This window comes from Callorhinchus milii, unplaced genomic scaffold (genome assembly GCF_018977255.1).
Source record: "Callorhinchus milii isolate IMCB2004 unplaced genomic scaffold, IMCB_Cmil_1.0 Scaffold28, whole genome shotgun sequence".
In the NCBI taxonomy this organism is placed as follows: Eukaryota; Metazoa; Chordata; class Chondrichthyes; order Chimaeriformes; family Callorhinchidae; genus Callorhinchus; species Callorhinchus milii.
In genome coordinates, this window is record NW_024704769.1 from 172,540 (window position 1) to 191,010 (window position 18,471).

An 18,471-nucleotide genomic window follows, 5' to 3' on the forward strand; every position below is an offset into this window, starting at 1 on the left:
TCGGTGTAGTTTGGGGACCGTGGCTGAGCGAGAGGCTGTGGCTGAGTGCAGTGTTGAACAAGGAAGTACAGCAGTCAGTGTGAGAGCACCTCCAGAGCTGTGTCAGTGGAACGAGTGACGTGTGTGTCAAATTCTAACCACAGAACTGATCACCGATTGCAGTCTGACTCCAGCGAACGCAACATGACAAAATGGATGAAATAACAAAGCAGGGAGCTCTGTACATTCAGCAGCAACAGACCTTTGGAAAGGTACCGTGCTCTCACTCTCTTTCTTTCTATCTTTCTCTCTTTCCCTCCGGCGCTGTTTGTGTGCGTGTGTGTGTGACCGAGCCTGGTGTGGCAACAGTTTCTGCACCAGTGTCCACCACCTCAACCACACAGCAGGTTTTTGTCTAATGTGGGGGCTCTCAATCACCAAAGCGCTGTTTGCTTGTGTGTCAGCCCATCTCAGTGTGTGCGTGTGTGTGTGTCAGCCTGGCTCAATGGTAGCGCTCTTGCAAGTGAGCCAGAAGTTTATGGGTTCAAGCTCCCACATCAGGACTTGGAATCACACAGTCTAAGCTGACGCTCCAATGCAGTGCTGGGAGGTGTTTACTTTGTCGGAGATCCTGTCCTTCAGACGAGACGTTAAAATGAGGTCCCTTCTGCTTGTTAAAGATCTTGTGGTGCTATTCGAAAAGAGAAGGGAGTCACTCTCTCTCTCTCTCTCTCGGCATCCTGGCCGACATCCCAGAATAAAATTGGTCGCTCGCTCCATGGCTGTTTGCGGGATGATGCTGTGTGCAAACTGGCTGCCGCATCACCCTACAAAATACACGGTCGCTGCACGTAAAGCGCTTTGAGACGTTTCAACGACTTAATAAGGCGCTGTATCAAATGCAAGGATTATTATTATTACGCTGATCTGGCAAAGAACTGGCTATGCCTCGTACATCTGATAAATGCACACTGAATTATCTGCTCACACACTTACTCGCAACTTGTTGGCTCATACTCTCGCTCACTAATATGCTAACTCAACCATTTCCTTGCACGCTCGCTCATTGCCTTACTCACTCACCCACACCCCATGTCTCTGAGCTCACAGTCCAGGCTGATGCACTAGCCTAGAGTTGGGTGAGCGAGAGAGGGAGAGAGAGAGGGAGCGCCATATTGTCAGAGATGCCATCCTTTAAATGAGACGTTAAACTGAGGTCTCATCTCTTGTTCTGTTGATTCATAGTCAGCTAAACTTAATTTAGGGACTGGAGCTCTCAACCCTAATCCCATTCCTTGCTCTCTCTCTCCCCATCTCCCCATTGTGTCTGTGCTGGGGCTCACTCCCCCAATGGAGCTCTCTATTCTCACCCCATTCCCTGCTCTCTATCTCTCTCTCTCTCCCCATCAGGTCTGTGCTGGTGCTCGCTCCCCCCCTGGAGCTCTCTACTCTAACGCCATCACCTGCTCTATCTCTCTCCTCATCGTATCTGTGCTGGTGTTCGCTCAGTCCCTCCTGGAGTACCCTGCACCTCAGCATCCACCCCCCCCCTCGGAGTCTCTCTTCCTTGCCCCCCCCATCTGTCCTTACCTTTAAAGTCCATCTTAAGATTTGTCTTTTCTATTGACCCATCACTGTGTTCCAAACCTGACTGTGACAGTCACCTACATGTAGAAATTTCTCTGTTTCTCTCTCTCTCTCTCTCTCTCTCTGTCCCTGAAGCGATGCACCCTACTTGACACTCGAGAATATTAGGCACAGGTTAGTGAGAGCCAAGGCTTGGGGGAAGCCCAGAGTTTGTGTTGGGGTAACTGCTAGAGTCTAACTGTTTGTGGGGACATTGCTGTGCTCAATTGGCTGCCACGTTTTGCCCACAAAATATACGGTCAATTCACCTTACAGTATATTCTGTGAAGTGCTTTGAGACGTCTCAAAGATGTGAAAAACGTTATATCAAATAATAATAATAATAATCCTTGCATTTGATGTAGCGCTTTTCACGTCGGGAGGACGTCCCAAAGCGCTTCACAGAACACACTGTAAAGTGAATTGACTGTGTATTTGTGGGCGAACGCGGCAGCCAATTGCGCACAGCAATGTCCCACAAACAGTCGTAGATTGAAAATGACCAATTTATTATTGTTTTTGGTTTGGGAGGGATTATTATTAGGCTCTGTGTGGAGTAAGGAAACTTGCCCAAGGTTTCGCCCTCTGCCTGGAATTGAACTCAGGTCTCTCACTTGCAAAGCGAGTGCTCTAACCACTGAGCTACAGGACTCCACAATGCAAGGATTATTATTATTAACCAGCTAAACCCACATAGCTTGCCATTGAGAGAGCGCTGTCTGGCAAGATTTCCCGCTGCTTGTCCAGCTAGGACCACCCCACCCATTAGTTAGGGCTTTGGCTGCAGAGTTAACAGGAGCTGAGGGGGAGGATTCCCTGCCCCCAGTGTCTGGCTACATAGCTTGCCAAGGCTGTTCCTCAGGGTGAGGTAACAGGAGCCAGAGTGAAAAGGCCAGAGTATAACACTGTCAGCATTCACCAGATGTCCATTTGCATGAGATTTTCATAGGGTGTGGAGGCCTTTCACAAACTCTTCCACACTGTGACATTGAATGCAACCCGTCAGCATCAACACAGCAAACAGGATGCTGGGCTGTGTCATCAAATTAGCACAGATCAGATCTGCACCACACTGAAACCAGGCTGCGCTCTGGTCAGTCCACATCGGAGCACAGTACCCAGCTGTTCTTGAGATACACATACACAATAATTAATAACAATAATTCTTGCATTTGATACAGCGCCTTCTCATGTCTTCGAGACGCCTCAAAGCGCTTCAAAGCATATGGTGTAAAGTGAATGACTGTATTTTGTGGGCGAATCGCAGCAGCCAATTGCACACAAGTTCGATTTCTGGGCAGGATAAAACCTTAGCCAAGTTTTCTTACCACACAAAGTTAGGGAGGGGGTAAACAGTGAGAAGGATAGCAGCCAACTGCAGGAAGACATAGACAGAATGGTAAGATGGGCGACACATGGCAGATGAGTTTCAATGTGGAGAAATGCGAAGTAATCCATTTTGGTGGAAAGAATGAGAGGCAATATAGGCGGTAATACAATCTTAAGGGGGGTGAGGAAACAGAGAGACCTGGGGGGGCAGGTAAATGAATCCTTGAAGGTGTCAGGACAGGGAGATAACGCTGTAAAAAGGGCATATGGGATACTGGGCTTTATAAATAGGGGCATAGAATACAAGAGTCAGGAGGTTATTATTAACTGATATAAAACACTGGTTAGGCCTCAGTTAGAATACTGCCCCAGTTCTGGGCACCGCACTATAGGAAGGATGTTAAGGCATTGGAAAGGGTACAGAGGGGAGTTACGAGGATGGGACCAGGAATGAGGGACCGTGATGATGAGAAAAGGCCGGAGAGGCCGGGATTATTCTCATTGGAGCAGAGAAGGTGACGCGGACCTAATAGAGGTCTTCATCATCATGAGGGGATTTGATAGGTTAGAAAGGGAAAAACTATTCCCACTGGTGGGTGTGTCGGTGACTCGAGGTCACAGATTCCAAATAGTCTCTAAAAGAAGCCGAGGGGCGGTGAGAAGACATTGCTTCACTCAGTGAGTTGTTCGAATCTGGAACCCATCGTCTGAAAGGGCGGTCGAGGCCGATTCCATAACTACTTTTAAAAACGCGGTGGACGGGTATTTGAGGAAGACGGGTTTGTAGGTTATGGGGAAAGGGCCGGGAGTGGGACTGACATTAATTGCTCTTTTCAGAGAGCCGCACAAACTCGATGGGCCGAATGGCCTCTTTTTGTGCTGTACGATTCTATGATTCTGTGATTCTATCATACCACACACACACCTCTGTTTAACTAGCAATAAGTAGGAACCTTGATGTTAGTCAATTGGCGGATCACTTTTCTGGGGGTAACAATCCTTCAAAAAAAAATTATTATAATTTGGTCACTTCAATCCATGACTGGTTGTGGGACTTTGCTCTGTGCAATTGGCTGCCATGTTTTGCCAAAAAAATATAGAAAATTGACTTTACAGTGTATTCTGCGAAGCGCTTTGAGACGTCTCGAAGATATGATAAGATGCTGTATCAAATGCAACGATTATTATTAGTATTATCAGCCTCACTGTCTCCTCTGTCTCTAACACTGGGATCAGCCTCACTGTCTCCTCTGTCTCTAACACTGGGATCAGCCTCACTGTCCCCTCTGTCTCTAACACTGGGATCAGCCTCACTGTCCCCTCTGTCTCTAACACTGGGATCAGCCTCACTGTCCCCTCTGTCTCTAACACTGGGCTCAGCTTCACTGCTCTCTTCAGCCGGGCTGACACAAATGTACTTGTGTCTCCACTCAGTATGAAGCGATCTGTTGTGTCTCTCTCCCTCTCATTTAGTGTAAAGTGACTGTGTTTTGTGGATGAATGTGACAGCTAATCTGTTCCGTCTCTTTCTCACTGCGATCAGATCAACAATCTGACCAGGCGCAGTGAGCCTCTGTAAGTGATTCACTAAACAATGGAAGTTCAGTGACTCTCAGACAAACAGTGAGAAAAATAAACTAAAATAATCCTTGCATTTGATACAGTGCCTTATCACGTCTTTGAGACGTCACAAAACGCTTAACAGAATAAACTGTAAAGAGAATTGATTATATTTTGTGGGTGAAACACGGCAGCCAATTATGCACATTAGTGTACAGTCGTCGATTGAGTGATTGATTTAGTATTATTTTTTGGGGGAGGAACTGCTGGGAAAGCAATCTGCTAATCCACTAACAACTGGGTTCCTACTTACTGCCGGGGAAACAGAGGCCTGTGAGTGGAGTAAGGAAACTTAACGAAGGTTTTGAAAAGCCACTCACAGAATAGTCTCGTGTGAACCGAACCTCACCAGTGGTCACTGAGCACATAACTGCAGTCACTCAAAAAGGGAACTGGATACAACCTACTAAGGAAACCCTTAACAAGCCGTTTGAGTCAGAGGGGGGGAGGGTGGGAGAGTAGAGAGAGGGAGAGAGGAGGAGAGAGGGGGGGTGAAAGGGAGAGGGGAGATTGGGAAAGAGGGAGAAAGGTGGGAGAGAGAGGAGGGAGAGAGGGAATGTAGGATAAATAAAAAAAAGGAATAACAGAACAAGGGGCAAAGACACAATGGGCTGCGAGTGACCCCAAGGTCTTGATTTCAAGGTGAGAGAGCGTGAGTGTCTGAGCCGGGCTGACACATGGATGATATCAGCGCTGGAGGGTAGGGTTGTGGGTGTGAAAGGCATGGAATAATTGAAGTAACCTGTGATCGTATGTGTGATCCCTTCATCTTGGCTCAGTGCCTCACACTCGCACCTGTGCAGGGTGTGAGCCCAACTGCTTGCCACGTTTGGTCCACAAAATACACACTCACCACACTTTACCGTACATCCTGTGAAACGCTTTGAGGCGTCTCGACGACGTGATCAGGCGCTGTAACAAATTTAAGGACTATTATTGTTATTATGATTATTTGTGGTCGATGTTGGTATTGTTGTTGTTATTGGGGGTCAGTCTGTTAAGTGCTCCGGGACATTAAGGGCGCTATATAAATGTAAATTGTTGCTGTTGATGTTTTTGTTGTTGATTTTATTGTAAATGTTGATGTCGATGTTGTTGTTGATGTTGTTTTCGATTTCTTGTCGATGTTGTTGTTGTTGTTGATGATGTTGTTTCTTGGCAGAAATGGCGGAAGATCTGGGCCTCTCTGTACGGGGAGACCGCTCGCTCGGCTGCCCGGCTGGAGTGCTTTGACTTTAAGGAGGGTCCGGTGGGGGGAGAAAAGGCAGGGTCCCGCCGGGCAGAGAGCAAGAAGGTGATCAGGCTGAGCGACTGCATCCGAATTGGAGAGGCCCCGGCAGAGAGCTGCTGCCTCCCAGACTGTCGGGCGTTCATCCTGGAGACCACAGACAGGGTCATCATGTTTGCGGCTCACAACGCAGAGTTCCAGGCCTGGAACCAGAGTCTGTGTGAAGCCACCTTCCCGGTGAGCAGCACCACCTTCATCACCACCATCATCATCACCACCATAATAATATCAACAATAATAATAATAGTAATGATAATGTAATAATAATATTAATGTGAAGCCTTCCATAATATTGATAATATAATATCACCATCATAATAATATTATGATAATGATGATAAAATAATAATGTGAGCACTACTGATTTGATGATTTGATTCATCCCACACAAAATAGCAATAAATAACAATATTAGCAATAATCACAATAATAGCAATAGTAACAACAATAACAATAGTTAGAATAAAGTAATTTAAAAATAACAACAGTAATAATAATAAAAATAATAACAGTAAAACTTACATGAATCTTATTAGTCAGGAACAGGACATTCAAAATGTCTGAGTTGCAGGCAAACTGTAAATCGTATAAAATCCGACTTAATCAATAATCTACAGTGCACTTGGGAATTTCAGTGCATATGTATTGATGGGTCAAAACTACACTTCCCACGACTCATCGCAGCCAGCAATAGATTCATAGATGTAGAAACAGGAGGAGGCCATTCAGCCCCTCAAGCCAGTTTAATAAGATCATGGCTGATCTGTACCTCAAGTTCAGTTACCCACCCCCTTGCCCCATATTCCTTTATACCCTAACAAATATCTATCCACCTTAGTGTTCAAGAGTGGGAGTAATGGAGGTCATTGGCAGAACCAAGGAGGGCTGACCAGTCACTAGGGGCAGGGAATCCTGCTAACCCTGTTAACCCCGCAGCCAAAGCCCTAATGGGGAGGGGGGCCCTCGCTGGACAAGCAGCGGGAAAGCTTGGCCAGACACGCACACTCTGGGCTCCCCCCAAGCCTTGGCTCTTGCCAACCTGCGCCTAATATTCTCTGGAATTAGGTAAGCAGAATATATTCCTATGTATGTCAGACTGATCACAGTGACAGGTTTCTCTGAGTGTCAGACACCTTGACTGTTTGCTATCTGTTTATCAGTCCCGATCTCTGGGTTCTGAGTCAGTCCTTCCAAGTTCCGGTGACCCAGTAAAAAGTGTGAGTCAGAGGGAGTCAAACTGGGAGATTCTGCAAAGAGAACTGCAAAGAGACGAGAGAAAGAGCAAGACGCAGAGAGAGAAATGAAACAGAGAGAGAGAGAGACACACACTAACAGAAAAAGAGAGGAGACAGAGAAAGAAGCACAGAGAGACGTAGTTAACGACTCCATGGCAGTATTCCAAAAGTGAAGGGAGTTTCTCTCTCTCTCTCTCTCTCCCGGTATCCTGGCCGACAGTCCCCCAGATACAATCTCTTGTTCGCTTCAGGGTTATTAGCAGCGACGTCGCTGTGTGCAATTGGCTGCCGCGTTTCTCCCACAGAACACACAGCCGATTCCCTTTACAGTGCGTCCTGTGAAGCGCTTTGAGACTCTCAAAGACGTGATCAGGCGCTGTGTCAAACACAAGGATTATTATTGTGATTATTATTATTTATTATTTGCCACAGATGAGCCGGAATGACTGGACGATGCAGAGTAAAAGTGAAAGCAGGCAGCAGTCGCTCAGGAAGAAATCAGGCGTCCTGATGGAGGACAATGAGCTGTACGCCAGCCGGGAGGGAGGTGAGACCACCACCCCTTATTGCCCCACCCCTCACCCCTCAATCCTACCCCCATCACCCTCAACTCCACCCGCGTCACTCCTGATCGGTCCTCACCCCCCCAAACACCGCCGACATCACCCCAACCCACCCCTGTCATCCACTCATCCTCAACCTACCCCTGACCCCACCCTGTCACCCCTGATCTCATTCCTTCACCCCCCCTCCCTCAAAGCTTAACCCTGACACCACCCCTCCTCTTTGGCCACTCTCCTACCCCCACCCTCCCCGCCCTCCTGATCCCAACCCCCAGCTCGGGTCCAAATCCCTGACTGTCCAGCGCCTCGGGATGTCCTCCTGATGTGAAAGCCGCTGTGTAGAAGTCATGTGCTGTTGTTTGCGGGATGTCACTGTGTGCAAATTGGCCGCAAAACACAGCGGCTTGTTGGTAAATTAAGTATTTTGAGAAGCATTCGGTGTGCGGCAGGAAAGCTGATGAATAACATCCATCGCCAGAATCAACCACATCCTTCCTCTCAGTCCCTTAAAATACTCCAGTAAGGTGTAAACTCAGGCAGGTCAGGTATCAGGATCTGCTGCCAGTCCTGGCTCTGAGACACGGCACGCAGTCTTCGGCTGCTCTCACACCACCAGCCATTCTGACCAGCCTCTGGTTCATCACCAGATCTGGCTCCACCATCTCCTGTAGCTCAGGGGTTAGAGCCCTCGCCTCACGAGTGAGAGGACCCGGGTTCGATTCCCAGGCGGGTCAGGTTAGGGCGAAATGTTGGGCAAGTTTTCTTACCCCCCCCCGCCCCACACACACACACACACACCTCTATTTACCAGCAGTCAGTAGGAACTCATTGTTTGTCAGTTGGGGGATCACTTTTCTGGGGGTAATAATCCCTTCAAAAAAAAACAATAATAATTTGATCACTTCAATCCACAACTGTTTGTGGGGACGCTGCTGTGCGCAATTGGCTGCCGCATTTTGCCCACAAAATACACAGTCAATTTCCTTTACAGTGTATCTTGTGAAGCGCTTTGAGACGTCTCGAAGACGTGATGAGGTGCTGTGTCAAATACAAGGATATTATATATTATATATTATATTTTATCTTCCCCTCACCAAATCCAAACTTCCTGCTTATCCCCAGGTCATGCCACAGAACGTCCAGATAAGACATTAAACTGAGCTCCCGTCTGAATTTGGTACAGTGCCTTATCATGTTGTTGAGACACCTTAATGTGCTTCACAGGATACACTGTAGAGAGACTGTGTGCCCTGTGGACAAAATGCCAGCTGGCACATCAATGTCTCATAAACAGCCATGGGGTGAGCCACTCATTTTATTTGAGGGATTGTTGGGCAGGAAACCACGAGAGAGAGCGAGAGAGACTCCCTTCTCTTTTTGATCAGCGTTGTGGGATCTTTAACGTCCACCTGAACAGGCAGACGGGGAGGGAGTGAGGTTTAACGCCTCATCTTGAAGGACGTCGTCTCCAACAATGTAACACCCCCCCAACCCTGCACTGGGGCGTCAGCTTACACTGTGTGATTCCAAGTCCCGGCTGACACACACACTCACTGAGCCGGGCAGATACACCGACACACTGAGCCGGGCACAGACACACTGAGCCGGGCAGACACACACACACACACACACACTGAGCCGGGCTGACACACACACACACACTGAGCCGGGCAGACACACACACACACACACACACACTGAGCCGGGCTGACACACACACACACACACACTGAGCCGGGCACAGACACACTGAGCCGGGCAGACACACACACACACACACACTGAGCCGGGCAGATACACAGACAACAACAACAACAACTTGGATTTATATAATGCCCTCCACACCGGACTGCGTCTCAGAGCTTCAAAGTAACGTATCCCGGGGCCGAGCCAGGGGGAGGGGGAGGGGGAGGAAGGTGACCAAAGGCGCGGTTGAAAAGAAAGGTCTTCAGCCGAGATCTGAAAATAGGAAGAGAGGGAGCGAGGGGAAGGGAGTGAGGAAGGCAGTATCCAGAGGGCCAGGACTGGGGTCGGGGAGAGGGGTTTGGGGGTGGGGGGGAAGGCCAGGACTGGGGTCGGGGAGAGGGGTTTGGTGCGGGTGAGAATGCCGGCGGCAGAGTTTTGAATGATTTGGATTGTATGGATGGTGGTGGAGGGGAGACCGGTGAGGAGGGCGTTAGAATACTCCATCCGAGAGGTGACAAAGGCCTGGACCAGGGTTTCAGCGGCTTTTGGGGCGAGGTATTGGCGGACACACTGAGCCGGGCTGACACACACACACTGAGCCGGGCTGACACACACACACTGAGCCGGGCTGACACACACACACTGAGCCGGGCTGACACACACACACTGAGCCGGGCTGACACACACACATACACACCACACACACTGAGCCGGGCTGACACCACACACACACACTGAGCCGGGCTGACACACACATATACACACTGAGCCGGGCTGACACACACACACTGAGCCGGGCTGACACACACACACTGAGCTGGTGGAGGTTTGTTCTCATGGGAAGTGTACAGAGACCGTGTGCTGATAAGAGGCAAACGGCATCAGTCACGTCATGGAAAAGATGTTCAACTGACTTCCTGCCTCGCGGTTCACAAAGTGCTGAATACCTTCTTCGCGCTGCTGAAGTGTGCACAAGTGGTCAACACACACATACTGGTCACAGCACAAAATAGCAGCTATTATAACCAACAGTTTCCTTCTCAATGACAACTCAAAGACATTTAAAATAAGAATCGTTATCCTGACATTTGATACAGCTCCTTATCACGTCTTCGAAACATCTCAAAGCGTTTACAACATAAACTGTAAAGCGAATCGACTGCGTATTTTGTGGGCGAAACACGGCAGCGAATTGCGCACAGCAGTGTCCCCACGATTGAGTGACTAAATTATTATTAATTTTTGGGGGAGGGATTATTATCCCCGGAAAAGCGATCGGCCAATCGACTAACAACCAGGTTCCTAATTACTGCTGGTAAACAGAGGCGGGTGTGTGTGTGTGGAGGTGTGGGTGTGTGTGTGTGTGTGGGGAGTAAGGAAACTTGTCCAAGGTTTTGCCCAGCCCTGACCCGACCGGCAACCGAACCCAGATCCTCTCGCTTGCGAGGTGAGGGCTCTATCCCCTGAGCTACAGGACTTCAGGCTAAAAAGCTCTATATCAAATGCAGGGGATTATTATTATTACATCTTCAAGACGTCTCATCGATGCTGCGATGGGGGGATAGGTGGGCAGGTGGGGGGTCTATGTGTGGCAGCTCCCATTGACATGTCTCCTTGTTCATTTGCAGTGAAGGAATTCCGGGTGACAATACACAAAACGGTAGCGGCTGAGAGATGTCAACTGTGGGGAACATTCAACCTGAACGCGGAGAAGGAGGGCTTGGAGCTACGAGATGTGAAATCAGGGGAGATTCTCTACACCTGGCCTTACAGGTTCCTCAGGAGGTTTGGCCGGGACAAGGTAGGCGGCTACTACTCAACAACAACAACAAATTACATTTGCACAGAGGTTAGAGCCCTCGCCTCGCAAACGAGAGGACCTGGGTTCGATTCCCAGGAGGGTCAGGTCAGGGCGAAACATTGGGCAAGTTTCTTCCTCCACACACACACACACACCTCTGTTTGTTCAGCATTACGTCGGAACTTAAAGCTTGTTAGTTGATTGGTGGATCGCTTTTCCAGGGGTAATATTCCTTCAAAAAAATAATTGGGTCACTCAATCCACGGCTGTTTGTGGGGGACGTCGCTGGGCGCAATTGGCTGCCGAGTTTCGCCCAGAAATATTCTATGAAGCGCTTTGAGACGTCTCGAAGGGGTGATGAGGCGCTGGATCAAATGGAAGGATTATTATTGTTATTGATATTATTAACAACAACAACAATAAGATTGTATTTATAGAGCGCCTTTCACGTCGGGAGGACGTCCCAAGGCGCTGGGCAGTTGGGTCGGGACCCGAGCAGTGGGGAAATGGAGGAGGAAAGGGAGGAAGCGGCGAAGGCACTCGGGGATGGAGTTCCAGAGCTTTGACCCACCCACGATTGCTCCTGATTATCTTGTTACAGGTGACATTTTCCTTCGAGGCGGGGAGGCGCTGTGTGTCTGGGGAGGGCAGTTTCGAGTTCGACACCAGACATGGCAACGCCATCTTCCAGGTCATCGAATCCGCCATCAAAGTCCAGAAGCAGCTCTCCAGCGAGGAGGTTGGGCGTCCCAACAGCTTGGAGAACGAGACCCTTTGCACGTCCCGGGGGTTGGCCTGCGGGGGTCCCGAGGTCGAGCACAGCGACCTCCCAGGCGAGGAACAAGGTCAAAAGTCAACTAGGGTCAAAGGTGAAGGGTGTTCGGCCACCTTGCCCCCACTCAGAGGGCTGTCGCTTGACACAACGTCTGAGCCTCGTAACGTGCCCCGTAAGCACCCCCCAACTGCCTCAGCCACCCTCAAACCCCAATCGGTGGGACCCAGGCTTGGTCTGCCGCAGCCCCCCAAGGCAGAATCCACCTACAGCCAGGTGCGGGCTCCCAGCAACAAAAACCCTCAACCCCAGGCGAGTGAGGCCAACTCGGAATACGCTGTGCCCTTTGATGCCATTGCTCGCTCGCTCATCCTGACCAACAAGGGCTGCTTCACCCTACGGGGGGCCATGGGCGACGGCTCGGAGACAATGTCCTTCAGCACCTTCCTGCCTCAGAGCTCGCCCACCGGCCCCGCCCCGTCCGATCCCCTCTACGATAGCATCGATGAGTCGCTTCTCCATCCCCGCCCCAAAGCCCGGCCGACCAAGGACCCCATTTACGACGAGCCGGAAGGGGTGGCCGACTCGTGCCTGTACGACATGCCTGAGGAGATGAAAGGCCACGCCTGGAAGCTGCAGGGCTTAGCGGGTGACCCCGGGGGTCACGAAGTGCCCTATAACCCCCAAACCGATGACTACGCGGTGCCCAAGGAGGCTGGAGCCAAGCACGGACCCTCCAAGCAAGGATCCAGGGAGAGACTTCGAGACAACGCCAGTTCCCAGTGCGAGTACGACAATATAATGTTCAAATTTCAGGACAAGAAGGGAAATCAGTTAGTGTAATAATAATAATTAATAATAATCCTGGCATTCGATACAGTGCCTTGTCATGTCTTCGCGACGTCTCAAAGCACTTCACAGGATACACTGTAAAGTGTAGTGACTGTGTGTTTTTGTCTAGGCGGGAAATGCTGCCAAATGCACGGATTTTAGTGAAAGCCTAGCGAACGATGCTTTAAATCGCTAACTTGAGGGGGCGTGATATATTTTCCTATTTTTATAAAATATCCTCATTTCTTCCAAAAGCTCCATTGCTGCGTTTCCCCATTTACAATTACCCTTTATTATTTTACTCCAAAAAATACCCCCAAATAAAGTGTGAGGAATGGGCACCAACCATCTCATGCTAATAAAGTAATAATAATCCTTGCATTTGATACAGCGCCTTATCACGTCTTTGAGACGTTTCAAAGCGCTTCACGGGATACACTGTAAAGTGTAGTGACTGTGTATTTTGTGGGCGAAAGGCGGCAGCCAATTGCGCACAGCAGCGTCCCCACTAACAGTCATGGGTTGAGTGACCAAACTATTATTATTATTATTTGGGGGAGGAATTATTACCCCCTGGAAATTGATCTAACAAGCAGGTTCCTACTGACTGGTAAACAGAGGCGTGTCTGTGTGTGGAGTAAGGAAACTTGCCTAAGGTTTCACCCTGACCTGACCTGCCCGGGAATCGAACTTGGGTCCTCTGGCTCGCGAGGCGACGGCTCTAACCCCTGAGCCACAGGACTCCGGGAATCATAAAACCAGCATTCTCAGAACAAGCTGATCTGACTGGTATGTGGTGACTAAGCACTGTCTCGACAGCAGTGATGGAGTGAGTTTCAAAACTGATGCTCAGGGATGTTTGCTGGTGATATTATGGTTTGGGGGGTTGGCAGAGAGCATTGAACCAATCACATTTATGGGGTGTAATACCCCATATTACTCTAATTCCCCCTTCTTGCCCAGTTCCACTGCTCCTCATTTCCCAGAGGATCAAGTTCAAGATCCTCGTACTCACCTTTAAATCCCTCCATGGTCTTACCCCCTGGTCTTACCCCTCCTTCCTCCTCCACCCACCCCTGACCAGCCTGACCTCCTCACACCGTACCAACCCACTCGCTCCCTCCCTTCGGTGGACTGCAGCCTGCTTCACATCCCCCCACCCTGCCCACTCCACCATCAACAGGACAGATTTCAGCCTCTCTACCCCGACCCACTGGAATGCCATTTAACCCCCATCCTTCCCTCATCCGCTCCCTCATCCCATCCCTCCCTCCCTCACCCTTCCCTCTCTCCCTCCCTCTCTCACTCCCGCCTCCCTCCATCTCTCCACCTCGCCCCCTTCCCTTCCAGAGTTCCTCCCCTTGGCCCCCTCCCTCTTTGAGACCCTCCTCCCTGGTTCCTTCCTCCCCATCTTTAAAGCCTGTCTCGTTTTGTCCGTGCTCTCTCCTCTCCCCTCTGCCCTCCCCCCAGTATCTCTGAGCCATGCTGTGTGTCTGTGTTGGTATCAGCCATCAATCACATGGAGAGGAACTCTATTGAGAAATCTCACAGGCTGGACAATTGACTGTGACACTTTGACTACGTTTTTACTCAAAATAAAGACATCTTCGTCGTTTGAGATTCAGAGTCAATTATTTCTGACCCTAATCCTAATCCTCACCCCTTAAACCATGTTTCCCCTTTACGCTGACACACAGGCCACACGCAGCCTGTTTCCCCCGGGAGTGAACTAACTATGAGGAACTAATAATCCTTGCGTTTGACACAGTGCCTTATTGCACCGTTGAGATGTCTCAAAGCGCTTCGCAGGATTTTTAAATGGAGTGACTGTGTTTTGTGGGCAGCCATTGCACTCAACAGTGTCCACAAGCAGCCATTGAACGAGCCAGCGAGCGATTTTATCAGAGGGATTAAGAACATAAGAACATAAGAATTAGGAGCAGGAGTCGGCCATTCGGCCCCTCGAGCCTGTGCTCCGCCATTTGATTAGATCATGGCTGATCTTCAGACCAACTCTAATTACCCGCCCTATTCCCATATCCTCTAATCGCTCTGTTTTTTAAAAATCTCTCAGTCTCAGCCTTGAAGATGTTCAAGGACTGACATCTACAGCCCTTCTGGGGGAGTGATTCCATAAAGTCACTGCCCTCTGAGTGAAGAAATGTTTCCTCAACTCTGTTCTAAAAGGCTGACCCTTAATTTTCAGACTGTGACCCCTGGTTATAGATTCTCCCACCGGGGAAACAGACCCTCAGTGTCTACTTTATCAGCCCTTATATGTTTCAATAAGATCTCCCCTAATTCTTCTGTACTCTGGAGAATACAGCCCGAGTTTATTCAGCCTCTCCTCATAGGTCAGTCCCCTCATCCCAGGAACTAACCGAGTGAATCTACGCTGCACCCCCTCGGGCAAGTATGTCCTTTTTTAAATAAGGAGACCAAAACTGCACACAATACTCTCGGTGCGGTCTCACCAAAGCCCTATACAGTTGCAGCAAGACTTCCCTACTCTTGTACTCTAAACCTTTTGCAATGAACGCTAACTGCCGTTCGCCTTCTTAGTTGCTGCTGCACCTGCAAACTAACTTTTTGAGACTGGTGTACAAGGACACCCAAATCCCTTTGAACACTAACACTATCTAATCTCTCGCCCTCTAGAAAATGATCTGTTTTTCTATTTATTCGGGTGAATAACTTCACACTTCCCCACATTAAATTCCATCTGCCACCTACTCGCCCACCCCCCGAGCCTATCTATATCCCGTTGCAATCTTTTTGCATCATCCTCAGAGCTCACTCTCCCACCGAGTTTAGTGTCATCCGCGAATTTAGATACGTTACATTCAATGTCCTCGTCCGGATCATTGGTGTAAATGGTAAATAGCTGAGGCCCAAGCACTGATCCTTGTGGCACTCCACTAGTCACATCCTCCAATTCGAGAAGGACCCGTTTATCCCTACTCTCTGTTTTCTACCCGTTGGCCACTCTTCAATCCGTGCTAATATATTCCCATTAATCCCGTGGGCCTTAACCTTGTGCAATAGCCTTTTGTGTGGCACTTTGTCAAATGCCTTTTTAAAATCTAAATATACTACATCTACTGGTTCCCCTCTCTCTAACCTGCAGATACATCTTCAAAAACTCTAAAAGATTAGTGAAGCGTGACTTTCCTTTTGTAAAGCCGTGTTGACTGCCTAATCTTGTTATGGTCTTCCAGGAATCCCATAACGACATCTTTAATTAAGGACTCAAGAATTTTCCCTCCCACTGATGTCAGACTAACTGGTCTATAGTTCCCCATCTTTTCTCTCCCACCCTTCTTAAATAGTGGTGTTACGTTTGCAATCTTCCAATCAATGGGAACCGTTCCAGAATCCAGAGAATTTTGGAAGATCAAAGACAAGCCATTCACTACCTCAGTAGTCACCTCTTTTAAAACCCGAGGATGTAGGCCATCAGGTCCAGGAGATTTATCAGTTTTAAGACCTGACAATTTACCTAAAACCATTTCTTTATTAATATTAATTCCCAAGTTGCTCGCTAACATTGTCTTCTTGGTTCCTCTCTATTGGTAGGTTTTCAGTGTCTTCTAAGGTGAAGACAGTAGCAAAGTACTTGTTTAATGACTCTGCCACGTCTTTGTCCCCTACTATAATTCCCCCCGTCTCTGCCTGTAGCGGACCCACATTTACAGCCTCTTCCTCTTTATATATTTATAAAAACTGTTGCAGTCTGTCTTTATGTTCTTCGCTAGTTTACCCTCATTGTCGGCCAGGACACCGGGAGAGAGAGATAGAGAACCTCCCTTCTCGTTTCCCGACAGCGCCGCAGGAGAGATCTTTTATGTCCACCTGAACAGTGCTGTTTGGGAGGTTGGCGGAGAGCATCGCTCTGCTCCGTCTGCTCCGAAGGACGGTGTCTCTGACAATGCAACACTCAGCAGGAAAGATCGGCTCTTTTTGATCCGCCTCTCAGACTGAAGTGAGCGAGAAACACGGAGTCACTACATGTTACAGTGAATCCTGTGAAGGGTTCGAGCCGTTAACGTTCTGGGCGAAACGGGTCTGTGTTTTGTGTGTAATTGCAGATCACCTCCTGTAGGGGGCGGAGTGTCACTGCATCCGCCCACACACCAGACCATGACAGCACTGTGTGCGATCGTTCCACTCAGTTCCCCGTTATTGTCTCCTCGTTAACTGTCCGTCTCATTTCCTGATGAAAGGGAATTCTGCCTCAACCACTGCTCCCCACAGAACAACAACAATCCTGGCGCTTGTTGTAACAATCGTTGCAATTGACACAGTGCCTCATCACGTCTTCGAGACTGTCTCAAAGCGCTTCAAAGGATGCACCGTCAAGTGTAGTGACTGTGTTATTTTGGGGACGAAACGCGGCAGCCAATTGCACACAGCAGCGTCCCCACAAACAGCCGTGGGTTGAAGTGACCAATTTTGTTACTGTCTTTTTTTCTTGAGGGATTATGATCAGGCGTGTGTGTGTGGGGGGGGAGTAAGGAAACTTACCCAACATTTTGCCCTGACCTGACCCGTCTGGGAATGGAACCCGAGTCCTCTTGCTTGCGAGGCGAGGGCTCTAACCCCTGGTCTACAGGACTCCGTTGTACAAAAGTGTTGTTGTTGTTGGTGAGTCTGTTGCTCACAATTATAGCTCAGTTGCCTTTCCTGGAACGGCGGAGAAACAAGGTGCCTTTCTACAGCACCCCCTCATACAGGACGAGAGAGAGAGAGTGTGAGAGAGAGCAGGCGGAGAGACCGGACACTGAGCAATTTCTCTGTCTCTCTCTGACGTGTTCATCTAAAGACGATTTCTCTCAATCTGTGCCAGTGAGTCTCTGTAGGTTCCCACTGATCACCATTAAGGAAATGATATCAGACACAATCAGTTCCCATCTGCTGCATTAGAATAGCCTTAGTCTCAACAAAACAGCTCATCATTTCATTACGATCAGGTCATTCCTGTCCAGAAAGGAGAGCCAAGCCGGCTCCCACCCTCCGCCCAGCCCTCAACCACCAACCCAGGCCACAGCCCTCAGTCCCCAACCCCATTCAGGTGAGATGTTAAACCAAGGCCACTACACTGAAGTCCTGTAGCTCAGTGGTCAGAGTCCTCGCAAGCGAGAGGACCTGGGTTCAATTCCCATGTGGGTCAGGTCAGGGCAAAATGTTGGGCAAGTTGCCTTACTCCCCCCCACCCCCCCCCCCCCCCACACACACAGACGCTTCTGTTTACCAGCAGTCAGAAGGAACCCAGTTAGTCGATTGGAGGATCGCTTTTCTGGGGGTAATAATCCCTTCAGAAAAAAAATCACTCAACCCACGGCTGTTTGTGGGGACACTACTGTGTGCAATTGGCTGCCGCCTTTCGCCCACAAAATACACAGTCACTACACCTTACAGTATATCCTGTGAAATGCTTTGAGACATCTCTCAGATGTGATAAGGCGCTGTATCAAATGCAAGGATTATTATTACACTGATTGCGATTATCTGTGCTGAGAGTGTGCGTGAGAGTTTGTGTGTGTGAGTCTCTCTCTCTCTCCCAGTCTCTCTCCTTATCTCAGTCTCACTCTCTCTCGCTCAACCTTTTCTTCACCCTCAGACAGTAGGAGACAGACCACCACAGCCCCACGTGTAATTGAATTAAACGTCGCTCTCAGTATCAATCAGGAATTAATTTCCTCTCTTCTATCAGATTAGCAGCAGCTAATTATCCGGAATTC

At 49.1% G+C, this 18,471-nt stretch overlaps 1 protein-coding gene across 1 annotated transcript; it reads left to right on the plus strand.

The window, feature by feature from the left end:
* The first annotated feature begins 97 nt into the window (after nt 1-97).
* On the plus strand, nt 98-12,782 carry LOC103172320 (docking protein 2). The gene is made up of 5 exons (XM_042344456.1): nt 98-251; nt 5,717-6,019; nt 7,510-7,624; nt 10,955-11,127; nt 11,729-12,782. Exons 1-5 carry the CDS (start codon nt 192-194, stop codon nt 12,740-12,742), a joined length of 1,665 nt encoding a protein of 554 aa, XP_042200390.1. The 5' UTR covers nt 98-191; the 3' UTR covers nt 12,743-12,782.
* Nucleotides 12,783-18,471: the final 5,689 nt, after the last annotated feature.

What these genes read in the sequence shown, in the direction of transcription:
- LOC103172320 (XM_042344456.1), top strand. Translation starts at nt 192, where the DNA reads ATGGATGAAATAACAAAGCAGGGAGCTCTGTACATTCAGCAGCAACAG. An exon ending in TGTGTGAAGCCACCTTCCCG is followed by an intron (nt 6,020 to 7,509) that starts GTGAGCAGCACC and finishes TATTTGCCACAG; the next exon opens with ATGAGCCGGAATGACTGGAC. An exon ending in GGAGGTTTGGCCGGGACAAG is followed by an intron (nt 11,128 to 11,728) that starts GTAGGCGGCTAC and finishes ATCTTGTTACAG; the next exon opens with GTGACATTTTCCTTCGAGGC.